The sequence below is a fragment of the Bombus fervidus genome, chromosome 3 (genome assembly GCF_041682495.2).
Source record: "Bombus fervidus isolate BK054 chromosome 3, iyBomFerv1, whole genome shotgun sequence".
In the NCBI taxonomy this organism is placed as follows: Eukaryota; Metazoa; Arthropoda; class Insecta; order Hymenoptera; family Apidae; genus Bombus; species Bombus fervidus.
In genome coordinates this window covers 15,478,820-15,492,216 of record NC_091519.1, presented here as the reverse complement: position 1 = coordinate 15,492,216, position 13,397 = coordinate 15,478,820, and the positions used below count along the sequence as shown (strand labels likewise).

At 39.2% G+C, this 13,397-nt stretch overlaps 1 protein-coding gene across 6 annotated transcripts in view; it reads left to right on the top strand.

The window, feature by feature from the left end:
* Sarm (sterile alpha and armadillo motif) overlaps window positions 1-13,397 on the top strand; it is a 135,904-nt gene that overhangs the window by 83,810 nt on the left and 38,697 nt on the right. The window contains exons 1-2 of one of the 6 annotated variants that reach the window (XM_072000434.1): window positions 10,306-10,554; window positions 12,429-12,733. The exons of 4 other annotated variants lie outside the window; for them this stretch is intronic. In XM_072000434.1, the coding sequence (XP_071856535.1) occupies window positions 12,635-12,733 (99 nt within the window). In that variant the 5' untranslated portion in view covers window positions 10,306-10,554; window positions 12,429-12,634. Of the gene's footprint in view, window positions 1-10,305; window positions 10,647-12,428; window positions 12,734-13,397 lie in introns of those variants that run through there. One more of the 6 variants, XM_072000433.1, reaches the window with a different exon arrangement.

Sequence of the window (13,397 nt, the reverse complement as noted above, 5' to 3'; positions counted from 1 at the left end):
ACGACAGCCTTTAAAGCCGCGAAGAAAGGGAACAAGCTGAATGTACGAAGAGAATATCAAACTATCAAACTCTCTCTTTATCAGGCGTATCCTGCTTGTCCTTCGTATAACAGTCCCAAAATCTGTCAGTAGAATATTACATCTAAAATCGTGTCTCTTAATATTTCTAACGGAATATCACGTCTCGCTTCTGAACTGGTATTTGATAAAAGTATTCCATACGTCCTCTTCGTCTACAATTTCCAAATCTTGTCCATACATCTCCGAACGTCTCTTCGTTGAACGATTCCCTAATCGTCCTGTCCATAACGATCTTGAAATTTATCAATCAAATATTATATCGAAAATGGTGTCTCTTACTATTTCTAACGGAATATCACGTCTCGTCTCTGAACTGGTATTTGATGAAAGTATTCCATACGTCCTCTTTGTCTACAATTTCTAAATCTTGTCCATACATCTCCGAACGTCTCTTCGTTGAACGATTCCCTAATCGTCCTGTCCATAACGATCTTCAAATTTATCAATCAAATATTATATCGAAAATGGTGTCTCTTACTATTTCTAACGGAATATCACGTCTCGTCTCTGAACTGGTATTTGATAAAAGTATTCCATACGTCCTCTTTGTCTACAATTTCTAAATCTTGTCCATACACCTCCGAACGTCTCTTCGTTGAACGATTCCCTAATCGTCCTGTCCATAACGATCTTGAAATTTATCAATCAAATATTATATCGAAAATGGTGTCTCTTACTATTTCTAACGGAATATCACGTCTCGTTTCTAAACTGGTATTTGATGAAAGTATTCCATACGTCCTCTTCGTCTACAATTTCTAAATCTTGTCCATACATCTCCGAACGTCTCTTCGTTGAACGATTCCCTAATCGTCCTGTCCATAACGATCTTGAAATTTATCAATCAAATATTATATCGAAAATGGTGTCTCTTACTATCTCTAACGGAATATCACGTCTCGCCTCTGAACCGGTATTCTATAAAAACTCCATAGTTCTCTTCGTCTATAATTTACAAATCTTCTCCATACAACCCCAGACGTCTCTTCGTTGACCGGCCTCCTATTCAATTTTTGCGCAACAATCACAACACCTACTATATTCTACGATCGTACTTGAAATAATGTGCGACCTTCTGTAAAGGAAATTCCTTTCGAAAAATAAACGGAGAAAAGGTACAAAACCACAAGTTAATACGAACGTAACTCGCCTGGGGGCCGTGTGGAGCAAAATGTCATCCAGGAATCGGTTGGTTCAAAGTGGTAAACCGACCGACTGGCATGTAATGTCTACTGACCCAGAGGTGAGAAAAAGGAAAGGGGTCTGTTCTCGTGTGCACGTCTGGAATTCCTTCGTGACTCATCGGCATTCGCCAAGGGGCCCGGTATGGGAACTCGCGTACCCGTTTGCTCTTCGCGTTTCCATGCCACAAACGATCCACCGACAGAGTGACTCAGCCGAATTTCTTGTTGCGCTCCTACCTCCCCCTTGTGGATCCTCGATTTTCAGATCGACGGCCTGCACAATCTGCACAGGTCGTTGTGCAAGCCACAACGGATGAATCATTTTCGCGAAGATTCGAAGAATTCGCTTGATTACTGGCTGAGACGCGTAATCAGGCTTATTAAGTTGGCATACGGTTTCGGAATACGTAAAGATCGTTTCTAACTTGAAGTCTATTAGGTAGATCGTTAAATCGTAAAATTAAATCGTATGTTAAACCTTTGGAATGCGCGAGGATGTTTTATTTTTTAGGGTTTATTAGGGTCGTTGAATCCAGGTATGTTCGGTTTCCAAATTTGCTCGATTTTATGACGTTAAATATGTTTCATCTAGGGTTTCATTAAGATCGTTAAATCACAGTGTGATTTTGAAATTTATAGAAATATTTTATTTAGAGTTTGTTAGAATTACCATCGGGCCAAGGTTATTGTACGAATTATTATTTAATGTTCGAGTGTCAAGTACTACGTGCTACAAAATTTCCGGAAGAACGAACGTACGTTGAAAGTTGACGAATCCTTGTAAACGAAAGACTTGATAAGGGTCGTCGACCTTTTCAAAGGAAAGAAACGTGATTTAACGAAGAAGAAACGTCGAATGGCCGTGCACATTATGCGTTCGTGATAACACGCACAAGGCGATACAGAAGCACGTGGCTCGGTATCGTAACGTACGACCTTGAACTTCCTCCACGAATGATTCACAGCCTCGTCCATTCATCCAGCTCATTCGTTCATGCTGCGCGTGCTCGTGGCTGCGCTTACGCGGAAAAATACTCGGCGAATTGGAATTACTCGCTGAAATCTTGCGAATTTATTTTGTACACACAGATACGCGGTAGGAGGATGCTGTGGCGGATACCCAGCTGCATATCTCAATTTACTCTTCGCTTTTTTAAAACACTGTTTTCTTCGATCCGAGATTTTATGCTTGAAATTTATATTGCCATATCAAATATCTCAATACGTTCTCCATTTTTTAATAAAAGTGTCTTATTTTTCTAGTTGTTCCTCTTTCCACGTTACGACACGTTGATATTTTTTTAACGAACTCGCAATTCTTTTTTAAAGTTCCTTCTTGTTACGTAACGAACTGGCCACAGCTTCTTCGCTGTGCTTCAGACGATATCACGATACTTGGAACAAGATTACGCGTCGTTCTTGTAACTCACATAATAACTCGTTAAACATATAGAACCAATAGTATCTATTTATTTTTGAAAAAAACATATTCTCAGACGCAAAACACCACTCGTGTTACAAGACATTCGAAACAAGCAGAAAAATTTGCATTGAAAAATATTTTCGAATTTGCTGTTATTCGTATCGTCTTCTCCTAGTAAACGAATTCATGAAAGAAAATCGTTTCTTGAGAACTGGACGTTAATCGTGTACTTTATGTAACGAAATTGATAAAACTTGTAATCGATCGTCGGTTTTTATCTTCCGAGAAGATTTAATACTTTGTCCTACGATGAATCATTCTTCCTATTTTCGAGAGCTCCCCAACATCTTCTCATATTATTCTCTCGTATAAAATTACACATTACAATACCGATAATCTTTTTTTTAAGGAACATATCTCCTCTATCAATCATACTTGTTGATTAATGTCATCGATTTTTTTTTCACCGATAACGTATCCCCGATTTAAGTTTTCTATGGGTGGGACCGACGCGATTACGCGGTACGCTCGCGTAATGAATTTTCAGAGGCGGCGATAAGCCCTCCGGCAAAAGGTGAATCACCGATCTCCTCCACGAAGCCGTAGCTCTACTCTTCGTAGCGTATCTCACACGGTGACACGCGTCTCGTGACTCACCGATCCGGATTGTGCCACAATAACTTGCCCCTCTTCGTCCAAACTCCATTCCTCAACGCAAGACTCATCTTTCGTTTGCCCGATCAATTTGTACATGGATTTAAACAAATTCCACGATAGAAACGAGGTTACGTACGCGATAGAGGAACTGAACATATTTCTTTCTTTTTATTTTTTTTTTTTTTTCTTGTTTGATAATTAGAAATTTGGAGACGATATTATATATCAAAAGGGAAGAAAATTAAAGTTCTGTCACTTTCTTCAAGTAATATTCTACGCTTTTGTTTTCCTAATTCCATTTAAGCTGAAGTAAAAAGTAAGCTGTTGCGGCTTCTTTGGAAATTTTGACTGTTTTAATTTTTTATTTTATTATGACAGTGCTGGTCGTAACACGAAATATTCCTTCGCGACGAATATACTCGTCAGAAACAGCTAACCGGTTAATATATCGAGTGAGTATTTTGTAACAGAATATAACTTTACTTAACCCAGCTGTTTCTCTCGTCTTTTCTTCTCATCTGTTCGGGTACCTTCCTTTTTTAAATTATTTAATCCATTAAAAACGCGGTATACACGAAAAGTAATAACATATCAATTTTGTAATATTTCCTATCGCATTTCCAATTACTCGCTCACAGCTTCCCATAATACAGAAAAATCAGATTTCAGTGAACTTTGAGTTTCTAATTACACGATGTTCCAGGTTGATCCAGACCTTGGAATTTCATGAATGAAACTTTCCTACTATAGATAAGTCTCGTACGAGAACTCGCGTAACATTGTGGCTCTTTTTTTATCAAATTTCCTACTCGTCTATATTTAGAATGCCGCTTTGATCAAATTCACCGAACCAGTTCACAATTTTGTCAAGGTTGTGAAACATCGATAATAATCCGGAAGTGTCTGTTCTCGTACACTGGAAGACTACGGAAGATTCATAGAATCTTAAGCGCCGTATACCGAAATATTACGTCACGATTGATGCTTGTTTGGTTAAGCGTGGAGGAAGTAGACGGCGAAACGAACGATCCATTTCCGCGTAAGTCACCATAAATAGCGGCGAAGGATAAAAATGTTGCCCGTTTCCGTTCACGTTTCGCGGCTGTTATCGCCGCTGGAGAATACCACGCGTTTAAGTGGCTCGATAAAAGGCGTGAATCATAGCCGGGTCTCTCTGTTGTCATGTCGTGAGAATGAATTCGATGAGACACGAACGACCGGCCCTCGTTTCACCGATACGGATCGTGTCGCGAATGCGAACACGTTCGTGACGATCCTTCGTCGTTCGAGATTTGCCAAAACGCGGTTCATCCGATGGAAATGGTCTGTAAAATCATTTTAAGAAATATAAACGCTATACCTGAGTTTTGATTTTCTTTGATGGTAATTGTTTTATATTTATTCCTTTCAACATTTGCTAGTTGATAAGGGGAAGTGTAAATTTTTTTTTTTATTATTTATTTGTATCTAAATGGATTATTAGCGGATTATTATTCGGTATTAATATCGTATCGATAGCATGGATTTTTCTTTTTTCTAATTTACCGATGATATAAAATAAGATAAAAGATAAGTGAATTTTATGGACCTAAAGGTAATTTTTAAAGTCTACCGATAGGAGCAAATGAAATTAAATAGTTATCGATATTTTCTTACCAGACGGTAGTTGCAAAAGGCTTATCACTGCTCTCGCCGTCTCTTTGAACTTATTATCGTCCTTTCTGTTTCGAGAAACCAAGATACGTCACGACTTTCTAATTCTCCGTGATACACGACCTTTCGACCAACTTCATTTGGACGTCACTTTCTAAATGTATTTTAGTTATATGCGTATGTATTTTCCTTTGAGTCATCCTTCGTTATCAGAATAATTTTTGGAGCTGTTTATTTATTTAACTACGTTTTTATTTTTTTGACAGCCAAAGCCATGAAAACTGGAACTGTATCATTTCGGAAATCGATACTTTGGAATTCGGAAGTTACGAAAATCGAAATCAGGAACTCGTTTGTTACTAAAATTAGGAATTTAGAAAATAGAAACCGAAGACTAGGATCGTCGTCTGGCAATTTCAATTGTTTCTAAAAATGAAGGCCATTTATTTAAAAAATGAAATCGACGGTTCATTATCTCGGAAATCAAAAGCTTATCGTGTCAAAGATTAAAGTTCAGATACGAGATAAAACAATTATCGAGTTTTGCTATCTTTCATCAGATATAAACTTCTCCAACGAATGATCTTCCTACAACGATCAAAGTGGTCGAGAAAATCGAAACGAAAGCTACGCGAATGGATGGAATCTTTGACAAAAATCTTCGTAATTAAGTTGAAATTAATTAGTCTGTAAATAAGCAGCATTGGCTGCTGAGCCGCGTTGTGTTCGTTAAGTTTAAGTATAGTTGCCGTGGCTGCTCGATTGAAGTGCATCTCGATTTAGACGCGGCGAGGGCAACGTGCACCTAGGAACATATAGAGCCCATGATGACGCGTGTGCTGTTTAATTTGACCGTTTGAGTGGCCCTCGATGATCCTAATTGTGAATCTTCTACGTCTTAAATAATTAAAAGTATGTAGTCCAAGTATGCTGACTTTTATATGATATTCGATTTTTATACAAAACATAGCATTGCTGATAGACTAAAAGTTTAAAAGCAACTGGGAATTTATTACAAATTCTTAACGTTATTAAAAACCTACTTATTAAAAGAACCTTCTAAAAATACGATACAAGAGACATACATATACATTCTAATAATACAATGTAAAAGATATAGATAGATATACATTCTAATAATACGATATACGAGATATAGATGTACATTCTAATAATACAATAATTTAATCGGGAACTCCGATGATCCTGTGCCAAGTAGTCGATCATTCTCAACTCAACATTCCACATCTGCAAACCCATAACCCACCTAACCCCGCCACCAGATCTCACCGATCCTCCATGCTCCTAAAAATTCCTCTTTCACGAAGTTCAAGTCTATTTTCAAGCAGAAGACCTTCCATGATAAAACTATCGTTTAAAGAACGAACGTTACGCGAAGTAAGAAGCACAGATTAACAACATAGCATCGATGGAAGAAACATTCTTCCAACATATCGAGCTCGATAAGCAGAAAAAGAAGCATCGTATCCTCTTATAGAGCGTTCGAAGGAATGGCTGGCATCCTAATAGAGGAAGGCTGCGATCTTTGGAACGGTTGGCAAGGTTCGACGCACTTGCCACTCTCTCTTTCTCTCTCTCTCTCTTTTTTCTCCGTTTCTCTCTCTCCGTATGCGAAATATTCGACCCGATCGAACCCGAACATATTCTAATCTTAAGCCTTTTAATCTTCACTCACTCGCACGCGTTATTTACGACGTCATTACCCGTAGCACGGTCGATTGAAAACTTCACGCTTTCGTTGCTGCAATAGCGCAAAACGCGCGTCTCTTGACAAATCACGTTACCGTTTCGTTTGAGAGGAAAATTTGTTGCTATCGTTGCGTGCACGTTTACCATGCTGCCTAGTTCCGATCGTTTATTTACTTGGAAAGTGAGTAGCCTTAGAATTAGAGGGAATATTTGGCTACGTTCTAGTAGCGACGATAATTAGGTATGAGAAATTTGAACGAAAACTCGTTCCGCTTAGAGATTGGCTGCTTTTGACGCGATTGACTACATTTGCAGTAAAATGGAAATAAATTAGTTAGACCTATTTGAAATATATAATGGAACTGTTTGCATTCTTTGGGTATGGATTATATGGACGATTTAAACGCGAAGAATTTTTTGATGATTCTCTTTAGAAATTCGACACACCGAACGCTGTCGACTAGATCAAAAGAGAATGCGAATGTATTAATTACGATTACTTGGAATATTTGAGTATATTCAAAGATTATCGCATTAACCAAGTATTTAATACTGATAGTAGCTGGACAGGTTATACATCACTGATTGGAAGTATTCTCTTTGTAAAATAATATTATCTTAGGATACGTTCGAGGAATTTAAAAAATTATCATTGATATTTTGGTATACAAGCATGTCGATGACGATGTTTGAAGTCTCGTTCTATAGAACGTGATTCTTGATTTAAGTAGATACAAGCGAAAACGGGTTAAATGAGGATACGAGCACGACGCTCAGAGTCGTGACATCCTTGACTCGAAAGTGAGTCAGCCGCGCGAGTTACGCCACTCGTGACACCTAATCGTCCTTCTCGAGTCCAAGTTCAGGGCTTCTGTCGTGTTTTAAAGGTTCTCCCAATCGTGGAAATAGGTCAGACCCGTTGCGATCCGACTGTTCCGAGGAAAGCTTAAAATATCAAGACACGGACATAAAATTTCCAAGAAACTCAACGAGGAACTACGAAATCTATCGTATAGAATGTACGTATATCTAAAGAGATGACTCATATCGTTCGATCGTTCTCTTTTTTACGTAATTCGTACTGATCATCGTAAACACAAACAACCATCATCTGCTGCGTAATCGCCACGTAAGAGTGGATTCTACCGTTTGTTAATGTTTCTTTATGTAATTTTCAATTAATAAGGTTTCTCGAGATTCGGCAATTTTTACTTTGCCGTTAATATAGGAAATACCCACTGTGAAGCGTGAAGTACGTGTCGAAACATCGGTAAGTTACGCTATTATAATAACAGCGTATTATTTCATTTAAATGGTAGTTAAGGTATACAATAATTATCACATACGTATTATAACGACAGTGACAACAACCGTGCTGAATAGCGTGACTTAATAATTTTTAAGCAAAGACATAATATTACCATTTCTTAGTCTCTTATTTACTTGCAAATTTCAAGACATCAGAATTTCTAAAGACTTTGTTTACGCGCGTTGATCACATAAATAAAAATGTCCAGGTAAATCAGTTCCAACGAAATAAATTAAATAAGAATTTCATTTCCAGCAGATTAAATTAAGCAAACTACACTACATATATGAATAAGAATCTGCTACTATTATCGTACAAAACCGTTTCCAACAAACCGGACGACATGACGATTTCGCGAAACTCCAAGATTCACAGAGCAATCAAGCCAAGTAAGAAGAAGCAGAAGAAGAAGAAGAAGAAGAAGAAGAGGAAGGAGACGAGTAAGAATAAGATTCATAAATAAGTTTGACCGTCGAATTTCGCGGTATGTCAATTAGATTCCGCGCCGGGTACGTTGCACATCGTGCATCCCTTGTGCACCATAGTCGCTCAATTCACGCTGATAGTACTCGCTCGGCGATTACGTCATCGCCCAATGAATGAACCAGCGACCACGCTCAGTCCCTCCAGTCGTGTGAGTTAGCCTGTTGAATGGCCAAGCGTTTGAACGGAACCGATTAGTCGATGTCCATTCACGTTTCGATCAATTTTCGAGTCTACCAATGATCGGCGATGGTCGCTTCAAGTTTTTCAAGTTCAAGGCTATAGATGTTACGGAGATGCGAATCATCTTGAACGTGATTCGAAGCTTGAAACTCGCGAATGTCTCGATATGGCCTTGAATCGTCCATCTTGGGTCTTGAAAGTTTTAATAGTCGTGATAGTAATAGCAATTTATTAATATCGACGCGACGAGATTTCTTAGAAAAGGCGTAAAACAACGAGGAAAAGAATAAGAAAAACATTAACGGACACGGTTCAAAGGAAGTAACAGCGTAAAGTATAACGCGAAGATGTTGAATCTTTGAAATTTCGTCTTATAAAATGTGTCGAAAGATTCGAGAACTTGGCAATTTCAAAACGCACGTAGAATTATAGACGTTGGAATACGAAATTGATATAGATTCGTTGATACCCATATCGGAGCATTTTATGGATTCGTGGAAGAGAAATTAATTTGCATTTTGATGATGAGAGCGGTGGTTAATTATTCATCAGCGTTCGTGGGCGAATAGGACGTATTAAGGTTGAATAGGAAATGGCAGTAATTCTCTTAAAATTCTCTTCGTTCGATTTTTTCAAAATCAAAGAATCACCAAAAATAGACTCGTTTCGTTTTTCCCTGCGTCGCGCTCGTATCGACCAAAAACGGCGCACCGAAATCTCCCAATAAATCACTTCCTATAAAAAAATCCCAGTTTATCAGCTCGCTAATTCTTTTCCTGCTACTAAAGTATTCAGGGCGCGGCGCCGTTCGAGAAAATTCCCCGAAGAAGCATCCTCCGTGGGCTACCTTTCCGGAGAACGAACTCCCTCTCTGCAAACCAACAAGCTTCTCCACCTCCTCGATCCATCGATGAATCATCGATTCCTCGGAAGCGGTGTTCTCTGTCGCACGATTAGATGCCCCTCCACCTGTTCGAACGCTTCTTCGTTGCTCGATCAGCCTGAGATGGGGACCAGCTGATTGCGATCGCCTACTCTTGAAAATATTTGAACACTTGCCATAGGAAACTTGTACGTCCACGTTGTACGTGTTACATAAAATATATTTTAATTTCATCAGCACCGTGACAACACGCGATTGTCATCGGTATATCGTTCAAATTTGGAAACGATCTGAAAATCTATATAGAAGCTACAAGATTATTCGTTTTTGTTGAGCGCGTTTAATAAAAAAATTGCTATACCGCGTGCATAGGCACGTCGAGGATAGCATCGATGTTACATAGTGTCATAATATCGAGAAGAAATAGTATCGATTGCTTATATGGGATATATATGGGACATTTTGTAATTTCTATAATATATTTGCAAAACATTCTTTCAAACTTGGCCGATTCTTAGATCGATTAGAGCGCTGAGATTTCAAAATGTCTCGTATATCGCACGTAATATATTCATAAAAGGTATCTACAAGTGTTCGAACACTTTCGTGAGTCTGTCTATATCGCTGGTTCAGTAACTCTCGTGCCGCGTGATAACGCGCCCCGCCATTGATAACGGGGTATTTGTAGCGACTGGGGCACGAGCGTAGCGGTAGTCTCGCGTCGTGGCTCGAGCCGATCGAATGCCAGTCGAATCTGCCCCGGCCATCGATACAGTGTTCTCTACAACGATCTAAACCGATTCGTGTACCGGTGAATGGTTGTTCGAACGACTTAGTTCGATCACCTTTCGCCTTCGCTATACGTACGTTTCGAACGTGTCGATGTCGACAGTCCGCGAACGGTCGAGCTCGTGCGATGATCGAAACGAATGCTTCTTTTACCGAATTTAATTCGTTTGAGGTTGAATCGAAACGAATAATTTAACAAGTGAGTTACATATTGAATTCGTCGAAGATCGAGTCGAAGCGAACGAGTTATCGTTATATCGTGAACGAGGAGGATTTCGTGGAAAATTGGAGGTGGAGTGTACCGCGAAGACGAAGATCGAACGTCTTATCTAATGCAATCAATTTCTGTGTTGGATTGGTCTTTCGTTGTCGCCGAGGTGTCGTGACCGAAATGGCGGCTTGCGTAACACCGTTGTTACATCTTAACGTCTTACCATTCTGACGCGACGTACTTCTTTCGCGCGTAATTAATCGGACGTAATTCAGCGCATACCATTAACAAGAAATTATTTATTATTCCTTACGAGATAAGAAACTCGTAGAAATGTCATTATTAGATATATCGTTTTAAAAACAAAAAAACTGTACCATGAAACGAACGATTTATTTAAAAAGACAGTCAATTCCGGTTAATTAATTCTTTTCCATCGATCGTCAAGTTGATAGAACATTATTTTATTTTATTTATTTATAATTTAAAGAATCCTGTTTCTCGACGCTTATCGTGGTATCGAAAAAAAGAGGAAGCCGATGAAAAGAATCCTACGTTTCAAATTCCAAGTGCCACTCTTCTCGTCGACTTATTCTTGTTACAAGTTACAAAATGGAGTTCGAAGGTTCTTTCGAACGACACGAGGCACGTGAACGTTCGATCGAGCCAGGTTTTCGGTCACGATGGTTACGTAATGTGACGTGCGTGAGCTACTTCCGCATGATCGGCTGCATAGAAATGCAAGGCAAGGAGAGACGCGTCTCGAGACCGGCTAGAACAAAAGCCACGTGCATTCCTAGCCGCGCACGCGAACACGAGACGATATGGCGCGCTGAATGCGTGACTTCCTCGGCCGGAAACAGGACGTTTCGATTCCCTTCGCGAGCCAAGCGTCGATGCACGCAGCCAAAATTGGCCGACGGTATCGAAAATAATCCAACCGCTCCTTATCTGCGTCTCTTACAGCGAATATTATCGACGGCGCTGATAAGCTGCGCTGATAAAACCTTCTAAGTGCCTTTCTGTTTCTTGCGTCACGCGTATTATGACAATCTTTCTTTCCTTTTTTTCTAGACGCGCCTAATTGACAGTGATTTTGATCTTTTGTAGTTTGCATTATAAACGTCTTGACAATGTGTATTGAATTTTCACGTTAAAGTTACTCGCAGTCTGTAACATTTTTTTAGAGATAACGATGTTCGTTCGAAAAGAGAGATCTTGTTCAAATTTTCTGAGTTCTTTTTTTATATTTAAGAAGCTAATTCTTCGATGTATTTTTACCGCACTCGATATATTCTTCTGAAAACATGTCCGAACCTTGACCAGCACAAATCCAAGGTTTAACAGAAATGTCCTCTTCGTTGTAGACATTCGATAGTTTTCCATATACATACGTATTTTCGAAAATAAAACACTTTCGTCGGCTGCACTCCTCGCTTATTCAACTTCATCGAAATTCCTTCGCAAGGAAAACAACGTCTCTATTTGGACAGCTGTTTCACAAGGGGATGATGGTCACGTGTCAGAAAACCGTAGAAAACGAATCTTCTCATCGAACCCTATCGATCTGTTTGCATTGGTCCTGCCACGAAATCGTTATCTTGTCCCGTAATTTTCAGTCGTTAAAACAACGTTCTCGAGCACGCTTAATTTTGATACCAGCTTCGGCGTTCTATTTGCGTCCCACGAACTGCTCCCTCGTTGATAACGGACTTTATTCGCGACCGTAAATTCATTGCACAGCGAAAGATCAATCCATTCACCGACTAAATAAATTTCAGCGTGTTTTAAACAGAAATTTATAAGGAAAAGAAATACACGCGAATTTTAATCGCTTCGTCGTGTTTGTTTTCTTGATACAGTGCGTAACTGAGAAAATAACTAGACCATTGGATCGGGTTCGCAAAGAGCTGTGTGACCTGCGAAACTATCGTCGAAGTCGAGTGGTCCTTGAAGATTCTATGAATAGAACGTGATAAATAACAAAAAGTAGGAGCTGTGTAACGATCAATTATCGAACATCGGTTGAAATTTCTTCGCGTGGTAGTGAGTCAAAATAGATTTATGAATGAGCGTCGACCGGGGACTGAACATGCTGCACAAGCATGGGAGCAGCAGATCTCACAGCAGTTTGCTGTACAAAGGCAGGGGCGCTTTTCTCAAATCGGTAAGTTTATATCTTCGCTTTAAGGATCGCTTAAAGAAAATAAAATAGAATAGTCCGCTATAAGATTATATTATATCAATGATCGATAATATAAGCAAAATTGGATCGCATATTGCTTCGAGTTTCGTACTCGATAAAATAAAATCGGCAAGAATTTTCAATCCCGTACATACGTTTCAAAAACATTCAAATACCTTCAGACACTATTATCATTATCCTATTGTTATCGTTATTAGCTGTCTAATCTTTTCCTTTTAACTATGACAAAGCAACGTCATGTAACCGCATATAAATAATATTCACGTGTGGAGTAAACATGGTACGTGTCAAAGGAAAGTTAGATAGCGAGGCAGCAATTAATCTCGACGTCGTCGTCTCGTTATCGAGATCATAAGTGACATGACTTCCCTCGTTCGCGTAATTACGCATATTTTCGCAATGAGTGTTTGGTGCGAACATACCGAATGACATCATACTCTATTTGAGTAGGTGTCGAGAGAATTCAAAATTTTACAAATTAATCTTCGCTCGGCAGAGTGTCGCGTCTGACTCACCGATTTTCCAGTTTTTTTTTTTTTTGTCCCTCTCCTTCTCTTCTCTTCGATTTTTTCTAAGGAAGCTGGTTTCGATCTGTGTCGTTCGTTCATTGCCACGGCGAATGATG